The 17,391-nt window shown below is 42.9% G+C and overlaps 1 protein-coding gene across 3 annotated transcripts in view; it reads left to right on the forward strand.

Annotated features, from left to right (window-relative positions):
* The first annotated feature begins 928 nt into the window (after positions 1–928).
* STOX2 (storkhead box 2) overlaps positions 929–17,391 on the forward strand; it is a 113,482-nt gene continuing 97,019 nt past the window's right edge. The window contains exon 1 of one of the 3 annotated variants that reach the window (XM_081045715.1): positions 929–1,788. In XM_081045715.1, the coding sequence (XP_080901841.1) occupies positions 1,623–1,788 (166 nt within the window). In that variant the 5' untranslated portion in view covers positions 929–1,622. The remainder of the gene's footprint in view (positions 1,789–17,391) is intronic. The other 2 variants (XM_081045716.1, XM_081045718.1) reach the window with 2 other exon arrangements.

Raw genomic sequence — 17,391 nt, forward strand, 5'->3', positions numbered from 1 at the left:
CTCGGCGACCTGGGCCGCGTCTAAGGCCCGGCACCTCGGCTGGGAAATCGTCGCGCCCCCTCCTCCCCTCCTTCCCTTCGGCTTAGCGCGCATTGTTGTCCTTGAGCGATTGGTGGTTGGACCAGAAACAGCTGTGCCGAGCCGTGCTGTGCGAAGGAGCTGTGGACCTGAGTGCGGGTTAGCGGGCTGGTAGTGACTCCCACCTGGGGCTCGACGGGAGAGGAAGAGCTGAGGCCACCTCCACCGCATTTTCCCGGCGGCGTAGACCAGGTGTCCGGGTGTTTGAGTCTGTAGGAGGAGCCTTCGGTAGCGCCCCTCCTTGGCGCTAGCTGATTTCGAGGTTGGCGCAGGTGGGCAGAGCAAGGCGCCGCAGATCTCCCTGTTCCCACCGACGAGTTGCTCTCCCTTTCTGCGAGGGGAGGGGCCATCCTAAAAATACGTAAATATCCCCACTTTGACTCCAGGCTGAGGCACCAGCCAGGTCCAAGCGTCTCCGCTGGGTGTTTCACTTGAAAATGAGAAGACGGATGGGATCCGCACTCTTAACTTAAGGCAGCTTGATGATTAGCATGAGACTGGGCGGCTGCGCTGCTTCCTGCCCTTCAATAGCCATGCAGCTCGCTCGCGGCTGAGCGGTGCCGCCGTGCGGGTGCAGATCGGCAGGCTCCCGCATCCTTGGCAGCCATGGCTCCCGTCGCTGCCTCGGACAGTAAGTAGGGGCATGCATGTGTATGGGGGCACATGCGTGTCGGGGCACACACAGACGCGCGCACAGACACGTGCGCAGGCACGCACACCACCCTGAGCCTTGGAAGGACCAAGATTGACAAGACGCTGCAGCCGCGAGGACGACTCCGGCTCTTCCTGGATTCGGCAGAGCCCGCCCGCGGCAGCTGCTGCCTGCAGAGCCTGCTTGGATCCCCGTGCACACGCGCCCCCCCTCCCCCCCCCTTTGAGGCTCTGTAATGAAGACTGCCTCCCAAGGACTGCAGGGGAAGCAGAGCCCGCCTGCGTCCGGGACTGCGAGCCGTGCGCCTGGTAGGCCCAGGGGGACACGACTTGGACACTGTCATCCCCACGCCTCGCGCTGAGCCGCCTGGTGCGGAGGGTCTGTCGTCGCCGCCCCTCCGGCTTCCCGGGCGCCCGATCCCGGGTCAGCCCCGCAGGCCTCTGCTTCCTCGTTTGTTTGGGTCTTTTGTGCCGGGGCTCACAGTTGGCTAAGCACTCCTGCGCTGAATCGGGCCATTGTCTGCGCTCCCATTGCTTTCACGCTGCAAGTCTCGGCGCCCCCACCCCGCCCGCCCCCTCCCCGCCTCCTCCTGGCCGGGGAGCCTCCTAACGTGCCTTTCCCCCCAGGAATCTGGAAGCTATAAGCCGGGAGGATTGCAAATGAAGTGTAATGCATTGTGGGACGTGTGTAAAATCGGAGCCTTCGCCGTGGGGGTGTGTGGGGGCGTGGGGAGGGCCGGACCCACTGCTGGCGGTGTAGACGCCGACGACGAGGGGCTGGGAAAATGTGCGCAGAGTCGGCCCGGGTCGTGCCCGCTGTAGACGAATGAAGCCGCGCGCTTGGCCCTGGCGCTGAGGCCCCAGGATCGGGGCAGCAGGTCGCCCTCCCCACCATGAAGAAGACTCGGAGCACAACCTTGCGGCGAGCCTGGCCTAGCTCGGATTTCTCGGACCGGGCCTCGGACCGCATGAGGTCCCGCAGCGAGAAGGACTACCGCCTACACAAGCGCTTCCCCGCGGCCTTTGCGCCCCAGGCTTCGCGGGGCTACATGACATCAGGTTGGTAATCGCGTTGCTGTCCCCGGGCCGGGACCGCGGGGCGTGCTCGCTGCATCGCTGCCGGGGTGCTGGCAAGGGAGGCCGGGCGCTGATGGATGCGATAAGTTACGGGGAAAGCAGGAAAAAAATTAGCTCACATCCACCATTTTGTACCTCCGCAAGATCCACAGCAGGCCCTCTCAATATGGGGTTTGAGAGCTATTAGTTAGGTAAAATAAGGGAGGGGGACGTGCCGGCGTTTGGGCTGCAGAGAGATAAATGACTGCAAGCTCCGCGCAGCAGCCTCCTTGAGCATTGTGGGAGAGCCTGCATCCAGTGTCGCCTGCAGTACCGGGCTTGCCGGAGCCTGCATTGTGGCCAGTGATGCCAGTGGGCCTTCATACAGCCCCCTTTTCTGAAAAGGGAACAGGTTCCATGTACAGTTCTGGATGGTTTGAGTCAGGGAAGAGCTCCGCATACATCTCCGGCTCGTCCGATTTGTACGCAGAGAACTCTGTTGGAGCTCAATGAATGCATTCTGTGGGGTAATGGTGTGTATGAGCATGGAATGCTCACATGATTCGGCGTGGATTTAACCTATGTTGCTTTGAATTAGGTTGTATGGAAAGAATGGAGGCTGTATCGTGTATTTGCATGTCAGACAGAAAGGACAAACAAAACGGTAAATGGAAATGAAGGCTTCAAAAAAGGTTTCATCTCAAAAGGCTGTGCTGTTCAAAGCAGTATTTCCGAAGGAGCCAGTTCCCCTTGGAAGTACAACAGAAGGGCTTTGGTGTGTGACTTGGGAACCCAGGGATAAAATCCTGGAGGAAATGCTGAAGGAGGAAAATGCTGACACGCTTTCCTTGTTTTCTCCTTACTTATTGTTGACCACTTGTATGTAATCATGTGTGAGACGTCAATTTTTGTTTGTTTTTCATCGTGAAAGAATTAATTTTCTTCTATACACAGCATAATGGAAGAACTGAGATTATATTTGAAAGCACATACTATGTACCCAGTCATTCTAAGGCCTGTTTTAACTGGGAAGATTGCTTTAAGCCTGCGGTTGGTACTGACAGTCTAGCACTACTATCTTTCTCCTAAAACAGCAAGTTTTAAAACACTGAGGCCGGTATCTCATGCTTTAAAAATGTCTTGTGACCACATTTCCATGAATATAAAACCTAAATAAAATAACCATCTATTTTTATTGCAAAATCTGGCGACATAAGGATGTTATACTATTTTGGCAACAAGGCTCCCTTGATTTTCTCTTTCATGAAAAGCCAGATTTGTAAAGGAAGTGACAACTGCAGTTTATACTTCAGTAATTTAAGTCAATCACTGCTGTGGTTGCCATGTTCTTCAGACTTGTACAGTAAATTTTGAAATACACCTAAATCCAAATCTAACCTCAAAACACATACACCCATGTCTTCACCGAGTGTTCAGATAATCCCAGGTGTCATATGCTTCGGGTTTGAATGTCTTCATTTCACACTGAATAAGTACTTCCCCTCTTTTTCTGCCCCTCTTCAGTGCCATACAAAGTGCAAAGCTATAGGAGGGCAGGTGGCCATAAAAATCTTCAACAAACCTGTAAGAGTCTAATGATTTCCGGCACATTTCCATGGAGTCTGTTTTTATCGATCTTGACATAGCTTCATATGATCACATTTTCATTCTTTACTAAAGAAATTATCTGCCATTGCCAGTTCTGCAAGGCATTTTTGAAGAAGCTTTTAATTTTATTTGATTCTCTTTTCTTATTTCATTACTTGACCTGCAAATGGTAAACTGGTCTTATGGTGATACTGAATGAAGGATAAGCTGTTTCTGGCTGGTGGTTTTTCTATGCAGGTTTAATGTTAGTTTACTACTGCAAAAAGAAAAGCCAAAGATGGGGGAAGAATAGCTGTGTGATTAATTCAGCATTTTGTGGAGTGCCTCCTGAGAACTAAGTAAGTGCCTGGCTAGATTCTCATGGGGCTAACAGGGTTGAAGATAATGTGACTTTGTCCAGGAAGGGAGGGCTATTATTTCTTCTTTATTTTAAATGTTAGCTAATACATGTGATAAAAGGTGTTGTGCTAATGGAAGGAAATAGTACATTTTCAAACACCCACAGTGAACATTGGGAGAGTAGGTGGAATCTTTCTCATATGCATGTTTTTTTGGGTGGGTGGGATGGAGTAGGAGGGTGTCTCAGCAATTTCCTTTTCAAATATGACTCCTTTCCAAATATGAGTGTTGATGAGAATAGATGTTATATTGAAACACTTTGAGATCATTTACAAGTAGGTCCCTTCCTGTGAAGAAATGTGAAGGAAATCCACTTGTCTCAAGTTAGTGACTCTGGATACAAACAGAGCCTTTGTCACATAGAGTCAAATAGAAAATGAAGCAGCTTAGAAACACATGAGGCTTTTCATATTTCTTCTTTCTGTTTGTCCATAATAACTACTGGTATTACTATACTTCATTTTAAGAAAAAAGAACTTTTTGTTGTTGGGTTCAAAGGACAAGATAAGCCTCTTCAGAGATGTACCAAATAAAATAACTTCAGTTGAGAATATTTTTAGAAATTTCTCCCCAACAAATATTCCTTAAAAATATAGGGAAAAACTTTTTTTAAAAACTTTAGGAAAGGAGAGATCCTTGCAAATTTTATTAATAGCTGTCCTTGTAGTCTGGTGTACCTATCACACAGTGGGTACTTCAGGTTTAACTGTTTATTTAAAGGCGAAATTGCAGGTGTTCCATAATAGCTTTCTAATGAGACAGCACCCTTTCAAACAGTCTTTTCTCTGCTAATAAGTAATTACCAGTTTGAAATGTGATTTACACCAACAGCCTTGGCGTTTAGCCTGTGCTTTTTTCATATACCTTCAGGATAAACTACACTTAAGCTCAAGAGGTTAGAATAGGCATCTTTAAAACTTAAAGAGATCCTGCAAAAGAACAGGTAGGTAGAGAATTCTGAAACTTTAAATCTTGAAGACCATGCCTTTTATGACTGTGTAAGCCCCCCCATTGATGCTACCAAATCTAAAATAATCCTAAGAATTCACAAGCCTTGGGGGTAACCAGCAAGTTCACAGGCTGTGAGATGAGTTTGTTGTTCATCTTGAAAATTAATTTCCCTATGGTGGTTTCTGGGCATAAAGGGGGGGAGGAGATCTTGCCTTTTGTTCAAATCAAGATGAATGATAACATGTGTGTGCATTATCTGGAGAAGGGTTTAAACCAAATGGATGTGGGATCATCCTTATTTTCTAAAATTAGAAATGATGCTATTAATAAACTAGAGAGAAAAGTAAAACTCCCCACAAAGAGGGAAATATCTGTATAATCCTTAGTGCTTTGTGTATGAAAACATGTTCATGTGCCTCCATGAAATGATTTTCAAGGCCCTGAACCTTTTGTCGATGAAGCTATTAGAGCCTCTTTGGTTAGAACTGTGTGAACTATGACCTCTTTGCACAAAGGGTGCTGCTAACTTTTAATTTTCTTCACTCTTCTTTTCCCTGGTCCTTTATATTACACATGTAATGCCACCAAATTTGGGGCATTCTATTGATCAAAATTGGAAAGTAATTTTTCCACTACAAACGTTCTACAGAGCAAAGAAGGTATCGCTTATGAATGAGACACCCCCAAAGTCAGGATACTTTTAGTTTGTCACTTCAAAGAACAGTGAAGCAGACACTTTTAATATGATCTTAAAGGATTTGAAAAGAAAAATAAAATAAAAGCTCCCAAACTGACAACTTAAGAAAGTTTAAATCAGCTTTGCCTGCCGATCTAACTAATATAATCAGTAAGGAGGACTAGCCAACATAGCACCTTGATTAGTTTATTAGTTTTCATTTTATAGAAACTAATTTTGGGGCGCAGTTGAAGGTGTCCCAGTTCCTTATGTTCTGTTATTTTGAGAGACGTGCGAGTTTTCTGGAAGCAGAGAATGGGCACTCGAGGTTGGAATCTGGGCCTATCACGGACCAGCCGTGTCCCAGGTGAGTAACACGACCTCCCTCCCATCTGCAGCGGGTCCGCCTGGTCCGTGCTTTCATTACAGAATCCGGCTCCGCAGTGGCTCTGTCATGAGTAAGCACAGGATTTCCGAGCACTTCCACAGAAATTGTTAGAAATACCCTTTGCCCTTTCTACTTATTGGAGTCATGTGCTTCCGTATGGTGGGATATATGGCAAAAGTGCTCGTTTTGCAAGGGAATCCTATTTCCTGTCATCCCCATATGTTACATTAAATGTCTGCAAGCTTAGGGCTTGTCCTGGTGACCAGAGTAATGGAGGTGGGGAGATGATGGATGAAGACCTGGCAAGTTATAATCATATGCAAGGTTTAATAAACAGCACCCTGTTGCCTTCGTTTCCCTCTTTGCAGAGAACCATTTTCAGCCTAGCTGCTCCAACTGTGTTTTAATTTGAAACTACCTGTGTTGATTCTTTTCACCAGGCAGGTGGAAGTGAAGAACATTACACTTGGTGGTGAATGACTTTATTCTTTATTTCCCAGGAGAACATGAATGTGCTTACAAAAGGTCACCTCTCTTGGTAGTTCAGTATCTTTTACACTCTTGTGAACGTTTTATTTGAAAAAAAAAAAGAATGTGAGTATATCGTATAAAACCCTTAGCATTTTTACACCTTCGGAGCAATTCTGGCCTAAATTCCTTGTACTCCGGAGAATTGGGACCATTCAGACAGTGGTTAAGTTCTTTGGAACAAGATTGCTTATGCCAGTGTGGATGTCATTAAGGAGCAAAATCTGGTTAGACCCTTGCTGGTGGGATAATATGTGGACATTTGAATTTAGGACAAGCTTTTGTAGATCAGTCATAGAAACTGTGTGATGCCTAATCTATAAAGTGTAAAATAGAAGTTCTTGTAGTTTGTAGGAATATAGAGTGTAGTCAACTCTACATTAACCTTAGTCACAGTAACACAAGAAAGAGATGATATGGGTAATTTTTAAAGTAGATAATAAACTTTTCCTTAAGTAGTTAATCCCTAGACTATTTTTATTTGACATTGGAATGCACAACCAGTTGGTCAGACAACCCTATGGATTTCTACCTTCTAAGTATTTCTAAAATCTGCCTCTCCCTCTTCATCTCTGTTGTTGAAATCTTCTGTTACGGTATCTTCCTATGTGACCTGTCTTCTAGTCCGGTTCATCCTTCACATATCCCCAGAGGTTTATTTGGTTTTGTTTTTTGTGTTTTAATCTATCCTAAAGCAAAGCTGGACAGGTTACTTGTCAACGTCTCTCATGCCCGTGGATGAAGCCCTAGAGCAAGGCTCTGTATGGCATGACCTCCCCAGTTTTCCCACCGCTTGTTCTCTTTCTTCCCTACCACCCTGTGCTCCAAGCTCTGGAAACTCTTTCCTTGCCAGAGCCAGCTGACACACCTCTGCTCTTTCAGTTTTCCTTTAGATCCTTTCTAGAGTGAATCACTCACATGACATTTGTTAGGTATTTGTGTTATGGCAGCATGGCCACATTGTGTGGCACCAGGAGTTGACGTGTGTGTCTCATGTACTAGATGGCAAGTTCCTCGATGGCAGTCTGGGTTTTATTCACTTCTCTACTTTGCCAGTAACCACAGAGCTTGGCACATACCAGGTACTCAGTAAATGTTTGTTGGATTCATGAATAAAACATGGCTTCGCTTAAAAAGTTGGATGAGTTGGATGAAGAGATCTTTTGAACTCCTAATGTGAGTCATTTTCTTTAGTAACTATGGAAGATACGTATATATTTACTCTTCTAGTACCTCCTATTGTAGTAGGTAGACAGGACCAACTCTCAATGAGTTGACCTTTGGAAACCAGTAAATAATAGCATATAATCAAGAGTCAAGTGGGGTGGTTGATATGGTTGGTGTAAGTGGAATAGGAGTTCAGAGAAGAGAAGGGTGTCAGTTAAAAAAGGCTGCCCGGAGGGACGCCTTGCTTGTGTCTTGAAGGACTGGGTAGGATTCGAAGAGCCAGAAAAGGAGAAGGATTGGGGAAAGGTTGTGGAAGTAGTAGCAACCCAGGCATGAAGCTGGAAGTGAAAACATCTTTGTGGGGGTGGCCAGTTAGTTCAGTTAATTAGAGCATGGTGTTAATTAACACCAAGGTTTCCGGTTCGATCCCCACATGGGCCACTGTGAGCTGCGCCCTCCTTAAAAAAAAACAACAAAAACTAGATAGATAGATAGATACATAGATAGATAGATAGATAGATAGATAGATAGATAGATATCGATATATCTATATATCGATATGTATGTCTATCTACATCTTTGTGAAATCAATCATGCTGTAACTTCGGGACGAAACTAGAAATAATGTGTAAGTAGGCCAGGTGAGATCTTTAAATTAAGTAGAATTCAAGAGTTCATGGGGTAGGTAATAGATTTGTGAGTTTTGGAGAGAAATGACGAAAGAAGCATTTTGGGAAAAGGTGTCTGGCTGTGGTTTGCAGGACAGAAGGAAGAGATGAGAGTCTCAAGGCCAGGAGACCGGGAGGTAGTTGAGGGGGTGATGTGGCTGGTGATCAAACAATAAATGATGAGGGAACCCCACTGAGCATTGTTTCCCAATACTGCTAGGCATTAACATACCCCCTCAAGATTTTCTTAACCATGTCCATATACTACTTGTACTGTTACTTTATATTTTTCTTTAACTTGACCTATTTTTTATTTGAATTAAAAAGGAAAGTTTGTATTTTATGGGTTTGAAGTTATGGATTTCATTTTATAATTACATTTTTCTAATCCCCATTAAAGTTAATATATTACTCTTTCAGTGAAAAATACTCAACTAGGTACCACCTAAAATGACCTCATGTACCTGAGTGGTACTCATGCCATGGTAGTGGAAAACCTGTATCAGCCACCGAAGGAGAGATGGGAGTGAAGAGGAAAGGGAGAGCCTGGGAGAATGAAGGAACTGACTGTTCTTTGTAACTGGATTTAAGAGATGAAAGGAAATAAAAGGTGAATCAGAGATTTTTGCTGGAAGAATTCAGTAAATGCCCAGGAAGCTGGGGGGAAATGAAGCATGATGAGTTCCGTTTTGGACATAACGGAGTGGTTGTCCAAGCAAGGGGGTCCTTTAGGCACACAAGTGAACAGTAAAGGTTAGAGGTATAGTTTAAAGGTCATCCACTTAGCAATGTTAGTTGGAAACACAAGAGTAGCTTAGCTTTTTGTACTTCATGTTTTGCTTCTTAGAGGGGAGCAGATGACAGGAGTATTTTTATTTCCAGCAGATGGAAGTGTCAGTTGGATTCCCTTAACTTTGAGTCCTACCGGTTCCCCGAAAATAAGACCTAGCAGAACAATCAGCTCTAATGAGTCTTTTGGAACAAAAATTAATATAAGACGTGGGAATTATATTACATTATATTATGTTGTGTTGTGATGTGATGTGATGTGATGTGATGTGATGTGATGTTATATACCTGGTCTTAAATAAGACCCAGTCTTATATTAATTTTTGCTCCAAAAGACGCATTAGAGCTGATTGTCTGGCGAGGTCTTATTTTCAGGAAAACACGGTACTTGGGTTTCTGAAAACCTGGGTAGTCAAGGTTAGGATTGCTTGGAGATCATCTGCTCTCCTGTTTCTAAAAGTAAAGTGCTTTCTAATTCTCGGATTTGTTTTATTAATGTTTGCATTTATTCAGAAGCTAGTTTATTGTTGATAAAAGGAGTATGTTTCCCCCCCCAATGTTGCATCATTTATTATTTATTTATTTATTTATTTATTTATTTATTTTTTATTAGTTTCAGGTGCACAAGACAAAGTAATACCTAGATGTTTATCATTTATATCCCTCACACTGTGTGAACCCCCCTCCCCCATCCACTATCCCTCTGACATCGCGCAGAGCCATTACATTTCCACTGTCTCTATTCCTAATGCTGTACTCCGCTTCTTGTAAGTATATACATACATACATACATATACATATATATAAAATTATAGTTGGCATTCATTATTGTTCAGCTTCAGCTTCAGGTCATGCTCCCTGAGGTGGTCTCCCAAATGGGACAAGTGTCCATCGGATACCCTACAAAATATTTATAACATTATTGATTACATTCCAAAAGGGGTATGCTTTTGATATCTGTAGTCAGGTTTGAAAAGAATGAGAGCTATATTAAGTAGCAGCACAAAAGACTAGACAAGCTATGTAAGTAATGTATATTTCAAACACCTGTCATATATACCTATTCAGTTGAAAAAATATGGCTTAGGTAACTCATATACACAGTTAAAATCTCCATCTATCTTTCTACTTCAATTCATGATAGCCCCTCCAGGCCAAGTTTACTCTTTTTGAAGATAAAAGTGAGCTGTTTGGCAGATGTCTGTTGGGCATTAGGGGGGAAAGGCCTGTCCTGATGGGCATGGTTTCAGAGGGAGGCACCATCTAGCTTTGCAGTTAACACCCTCACTGCACTCGCACTGCAAATTCCTGTCTGGGTAATTCCCCTAAGAGAGCTATTAGACCCTTTATTGCTTTCGGGCACATCCAGCTTTTGCTTTGAAATCATTTCATTATTAGATGAAATGAAGGCCCCTATAGTGATGGAGGTACACTGGATATTTGTCATTTTTTTGGCTGCCCATCATCTGAACCCCCTTCCTGTGTCTGTAGTTTCTAGCTGTGATGGGTTGAATATATCCTCCAAAATGATACGTTCAAGTCTTAACTTCGGGTACCGGTGAATATGACCTTATTTGGAAATAGGGTCTTTGCAGATGAAATTAAGTTAAGATGTGATCATCCTGGAGTAGGATGGACCCAGAAGAAGCAGAAAAGATACAGATGCAGGGGGAAGGCCCTGTGTAGACGGAGGCAGAGATTCAGTGATGTGTCCACAAGCCAAGGAAGTCCAGGGATGGCTGGCAACCACCAGAAGCCAGGAGAGAGGCAGGGGACACATTCACTGAGAGAAAATTTTCTCTTGTTTTAAGCCACCCAGCTATGGTACTTTCAAATGCACTCACCTTATGAATCTTCATGGGAGACAGAAACCTCATTTCTCCATGTAGGTGCAGAACTTGCCAGGGATTGCTTTCTTGGACTGCCTGACCTCGAGGGCACGGGCACGTGACCTAGGTCTCACCAATGATAACTTCTCTTTTAGACTGAATCTGGCACGTGTTGGGCAGGGCAGTGGGGCTGTGAGCCATAGCCCCTGGGGCAGCAGTAGTGTTGCAGGGAGATGGCATTCCGGAGGCAGTAGGGGCAGCTGGCAGGTGGTGCCCGTGTGGCAGTGTGGCTGGGGCTAGCTGCAGTGTTTGTGCTTACCGGTGACGGTTGGGGATTCCTCACCGAAGCGTCTCTGCCTGTGGAGTTGGAAGCCTGGATCGCCATGCCTCCCTGCCATCCTCTGAATGACTCAGTACATCTCAGTAAATCCCTTTTCTGAGAAGCCATGTAGCATAGTGATTTAGAGCAGGGCCGCAGACCAGATGGCTTCATAATCCAGCTTTTCCATCGCTAGCTAGGTAAACTTAGAAAAATTACCTATTTCCTCCGGCTCTCAGTTTCCTTACCTGTAAAATGGGTATAATAATGGTACATACCCATTAGGTTTTGGATGAATTATATGAATTAATATCTGTGGAGCACTTAGAACCAAGCTTGGCACATAGGAAGCATTATATCTGTATCATTTGTCATTAGTATTATTAAAACAGCCAGGCTTGGTTTCTGTCACGTATAACTGAGAATCCCAAAGGATACAAATAGAATCTCAGTAGTCGTCCCTTCAGAGTATGACATAAAGAGTAAATTGCATCTAAGCGGCACAAGGAAGTATAGTTAAGTTTTGCTTTGCAGCCATGTCGTCTTTATTTTGTATGAGATTTCAGCGTGCTTTGTTTTTCCTTCTGCAGTCACGCCCAGTTTTCCTCTGCTTTGCGTCTTGCTACCTCCTGATGTTGAAACTCAGCTAACACATTAGCTCTTGAGGAAGCCTTTTTGGCCTGATGGACAGACTAAGCTGCTCCTTCTTTGTAGTCACATAGCACCTTTTGTACATCTCTGAGATGATTTACACGTCGGTCATCATTTTTTTTGGCTGATCCTCCCTCTACACCAGGGGTGTCCAAACTTTTTACAACGTTTTTCACCATGCGCCATATGCGGTAAAATACACAAACAGCTGGGCCACTGACTCGAGGTGAAGTACGTATTGCCTCACCTGCTTTATTTAAGTAAACTAAATATATTTTTGGAATTTGTTGTGGGCCAATTAACAATGGATTACGGACCACAGTTGGCCCGCGGGCCGCAGTTTGGACACCCCTGCTCTAGACTGTGCAATCTTTGAGAACATGGCTCATGTTTCATTTGGTTTTGTTCTAGCAAGTGTCAGGTACGTAGAAAGTACACAGTAGGAGTTTACATGTATAGCTGTGGGGACTCCTGGTCTTGTTAACATTCCCCATAATGTCAGTGAAAGCTGTGTTTTACTTCTTTCCTTAACCATATTCATACTTGGTGCCCTGGGGATTGATTACTACATTGTTTTGTACACCTGAAACTTAAAAAAAAAAAAAAGGTCTCCAGGGTAATTCTGGCTGATCAGTAATCTTGATCCGTTCACACTGGGCCAAAGGAGAGAACTGGGGCAGGTTAGATAGCCACTGTGGTACACATATCTAGACTTTTGTTTTGGGATTTAAAAAAATTCCAGCATGGACCTTTGGTGAAATTAATAAAACAATAGAGCTATTTTGGACCCACTAAACCTCTAAGCTAAAACATCAGGTGCTGAAGCTTATAATTATTGTGGGGCTTCCTGTGAACCTAGTGAATTCATTTGGATTTTCATTTTGATTGGTTTTAGAATAATTGAAAGGAGTATTTGGACATTTCCTTCCCACGCTTGCTAACTGGTTATTTATAATGAAGACAATGGATAACTGTTGATAAACATTTAATAAATGCCTTTAAAAAGTCTGCTTAGCCAGGGAGTGAACGTGCCCAGGAGAGCCAAACAGTGAGGATGGTCATGGTATCAGGTGGGTCTTCCCACATTTGTAATGGTGGCTCTGTCTTAGGTTCATAAATGCCTTTATATAGCATTAGGCATTGTGATTTGGGGCTTGAAGTCAGACGGCCTTACGTTGGTGTCCTGGCACTCACTTGCTGGCTGTGTAATCCTGGTATTTTATATGATCAATCTATCCTGTTCCTCGTATGTAAAATGAGGATAAAATTATATCTAACTTAAGTGGATACAGTGAGCAAGTGCTCGCAAAATAATTAGCATAGTGCCTGACACAGTAAGAACTTAGTACATTTTTGCTGTTATATTATTAGTTCTTTGGGGACATAACTCTGCAGGATTGACTCGTTCCTAAATGTTTTACACTTAGAAGGTTCAGGAAGAAGGGAGACAACGGACAGTTGGTCCAGGGTCAGCTAGAGTTAAAGACAGGTAGAGTTACATCTGATTCTTAGATTTGGTACTCATTTAATCAGAAACCAAATATTCCATTCCGTATTGATTTGGGTATGAAATCTTCTGAGGAATCTACAGATCATTTACCTAAGTGAGCTTGCTTGTCTTTGAATTTCCATCTGAGGAAAAATGGTCGAGTGTTGTTGTGTATTCAGTATTCCTGTGAGATAATAAATCTAAGAGAACTTAGCTTCACCTAAAATCAGGGCAGTCGTGCTCTGTGTAATCAGACATGGTTTAATCTGAGATTCGTATATTGACTTTTCAATTGAAGGTAAAGGGAAAAAAAGCCTCTTCAGAGCTGAGGGTTGAGCTGTATGTTTGTGTGTGTTCGAGTATACAATAAAAATGATGTCACCAAAACGCAGCATGAGAAAGGAAAGCTGTGAGACCAAGGTCTGTCTTTAAAGGCCAGTTTTAAAAGTAAAGCCCAGTCGCCTCGCCTCAAACCCCGTGGTGATGGTCCCAAGGCATCTCAGGTCAGAATGTCCCCTGGGTTGGGTAGAAGATCACGGGGTCCACTTTTCACATCTTATTAGTTCAGCAGCTTTCCTAAGAGCAGATGGTTTTGCAGCAGGACTTGGGGCTCAGGGACAACAGCCTAAGTTGGGGGAGGAGAAAGGGTTTCCCTCCTCCACTGCTTTCAAAGCTGCTACCACCTCTGCCTCACCTCACTTTCCACGCAGACATGGGCACCAGAGCCAGCCAGGATCTGGGAACTGGAAGCTTCCTGCTTCTTCTGTGTCCATACCTGAGTTTCCATTTCACCTATTCGTTTTCAACACTTCGCCCCCTCACCAATGTCCCTTCCTTAAAGTCAAGGGAAACGTACCTAAAAGAAGAACGGAAGGGTATTGAGTAGCTTGCTTTACATGGTGATAGCCAACTCTAATTATGACTAGAGTTGCCTCCTCTAATTATGATTCTGAAATACAACAAAAACACTGGCTTTTGTGGTTAGCATAACTTTTGGAGACTATAGGTCTTGTTTTCCCATATGCTGTTATTCTACTTGGTGTGGGTGATTTAAACATTTAGAGAATTTCAAAGAACATTTGTTTGGGATGCCAAAGGCATAATAAGTGGTGATATACCATCCTGATCTTAAGGGCCAGAAGTGGAGGTTTCCGCAGTCTGATGCAGATGGAGGTGTGAAAGCGCATTCTCTGCTGTGCAGCCTTCTAGCATGTTGTTAGGCTGGGACTGATGCCGTTGGCTGGTGAAAGGTGTGGTTTGTGGTTACACAGTGTATGTTGTGCAGTGCTGTTGTTGTGCAGAAGGCCCTGAAAGCCTTCTGATCAGCATGGTGGTGGGAAGCGAGAGGTCGAAGGGCCTGAGACAGAAGCACAGGCTTCCTCTGTCAGTCTGAGACCATGCTTCCTAACAAGATAACAGAGTTCCCGTGCACTCTTGATATTCAGAGGGAGTCTTTTTGCCCTCAATTCCCTTTTCCCCCCCAAAGGAAGGGAACCATTGTTTGTGGAGCATGTACTTGGTAGCCGCCATTGCGTACGAATGACCTCATTTAGGCCTCACAACAATCCTAGTTACTTTTTTTAAGTGGCACAGATTAAAAAAACACAGATTTTATACACACACAAATATACTTTAAATCATGTGCACAATACACTGTTAGTCTATATTTTAAACGTTAGTAAAATTAACTTCTGATTTTTAAGCAAATACTAAATATTTTCTTCTACTCCAGGGATTCATCTTGCACTTGCTCTAGGGATCCTCCTTGAGAGGGCTGAGTTGTACTGAGAGGGACGATTTTAGAGTTCCCTGAACATTTCTAAAAAGTCCAACCTCAAATATTTGTGTATAGTAGTTGACAATAATCTCTACTCTGCCAGACGAAGTTCTGAGAGTTAACTTTTCCTTACCCAAAGAACAGTAGTCTCCTAAGGCTAGCAGGGGATTGGGGCGGAATAGTGGGAGGGCTATGGCTGGAATATTTCCCTGCCACTGTTTCTTACCCTTCTCTTCGGATCACCTTGGAGTGAGTTTCTTTTCCGTTCTTCGGAGCTCCTCAGCTTCCTTAATTGGCCCAGTGTTATCAGGAGGTATCGTTAATGCCGTGAGCAGCCCTGGTTCTTGGAGGAGATAAAATAGTTGGGGTTGCACAATTCCGAGGGCTAACTTGTTTGGCACAAAGGTACCTGGCAACAACATTTGAAGCTTCAGATGGAAAAGAAGTCCCTCACACGAACATAATTTCATTCATTTGTAAACCGTTTTCTTCTGCTGACTCATTTTCTCTTGTATTCTTCTTTACTTTTTTAGTTATGAAAAATTGCTAAAGAAACATAGATTTAGTGCAGTCTAACTTGAGCCATCTGTTGTTATAAGAGTTTAGACTGAACATTATTCTGAGCATAACAATAGGCCAGGATCCAAATAATTGAATGTGACAGTACCCAGCACAATAATTTAAAATGATGGTTTTACGAGGCAAAAAGGGAGGACTTATATGGGTCTGAATGGTGTAAAATAGGATTAAGTCCAAGGTAATCAAGAAGTTAATAAGCTAGGAATTTTGGTGAATATGATTTAAAAAAGTATACATGGTTGAAATTGGGTAAATGGGCTGTATCTTTCATAAAAATCAGTTAACTGGTTTAGAGTACATCAGAGGTATATTATAAAATCTTCGATTTAGGGAGAAGGAAAAAAAAATGTGTCCTTGTGATTCCCCAAAGGAGGGTCACTATGTGAGAAAATCCTTAACAGTTTCTTCCAGTTTTGATGTGGTCAAGGAGGATGAGTTCAGTAACCCATAGCAACGAAGTGACTGTGAATGATACGAAAAACATAATTTTCATTTAGTGCTTCTGGCAGTAGGAGGACTTGCAAAGTAAGGCACCCACATAATCCTTGGAGTGTATAACATTTAAAGTAATACAAATAAAGCAAACTCCTCTTCTTTAGAACGTTTAAGAACAGTCACAAAGCTTTATGCTACACAGTGTACTTTCAAAAAAACCAAAAATTGCTTCTGAACACTATGTAATAGTTAAAAATTCTCTCTCTTATTAACCCTCCCCCATTTTATGGCTAGGTAACTTAGGGACCACTTAAATTCTCTGTGTATACTGGACTTCAACATACTAAAATATAACACAAAGTTGTCAGCTCTTAAATTTAAAAAATGTGATTTATAGTTTCTCTGTATTTTTAACTTTAGAATCAAAGTACCAAAATAGATAAACTCACAGAATGTAAAAGGTCAAATTCACTTGTATGCAATTTCCTAAGATTAGAATTTCTTTCTAATATTTGCATATCTGTTGTTGTAACTTCTTATTGCCAAGGAGACAGTCTGGGAGAGATGTGATTAGCTAAGCGTCTTCTTTAAGGAAGAGAAGTGTTGAACAGTATTCAGTGAATTAAATGTATGGAAATGACGTCATTTGAACCAGAAGACCACAAATTCCTCATGCCCTGCTGCTTTGAGAAGATGAATAGTTTGCTCCTCACGAGTACATTGAACCCTATAGACTCATTTTTAGTCATTATTTTTTTTACACCTTTTTTTCCTTATGGTAAGATACACATATGTAACATGAAGTTTACCATCTTAATCATGTTTTAGTGCACAATTCAGTGGCATTAAGTGCATTCACACTGTTGTGCAGCTAACACTACCACCCATCCACAGAGCTCTTTTCATATTGCAAAACTGAATGTCTGTTTCCATTAAATAATAACTCCCCATTCCCCTCACCTCCCAGCTCATGGCCCCCACCATTCTATTTTCTGTCTCTGTGAATTTGACTATTCTAGGTACCTCGTATAAGTGGAATCATTCAATATTTGTTCTTTTGGGACTGGATTATTTCACTTAACAAAATGTCCTCAAGGTTCATCAATGTTGTAGCATATGTCAGAAATTCCTTCCTTTTTAAAGGCTGACTAATATTCCATGATATGTATATACCACATTTTGTTTATCCATTCAATTGTTGATGGACACCTGGGTTGTTTATACCTTTTGGCTTGTGTGGATAATGCTACTGTGAATGTGGATTTACAAATATCTGTTTGAGTCATTGCTTTCAGTTCCTTTGAATATATACCCAGAAGTGGGATTGCTGGATCACATGGTAATATTATGTTT

This window comes from Rhinolophus hipposideros (genome assembly GCF_964194185.1).
Source record: "Rhinolophus hipposideros genome assembly, chromosome: 4".
Taxonomy (NCBI): Eukaryota; Metazoa; Chordata; class Mammalia; order Chiroptera; family Rhinolophidae; genus Rhinolophus; species Rhinolophus hipposideros.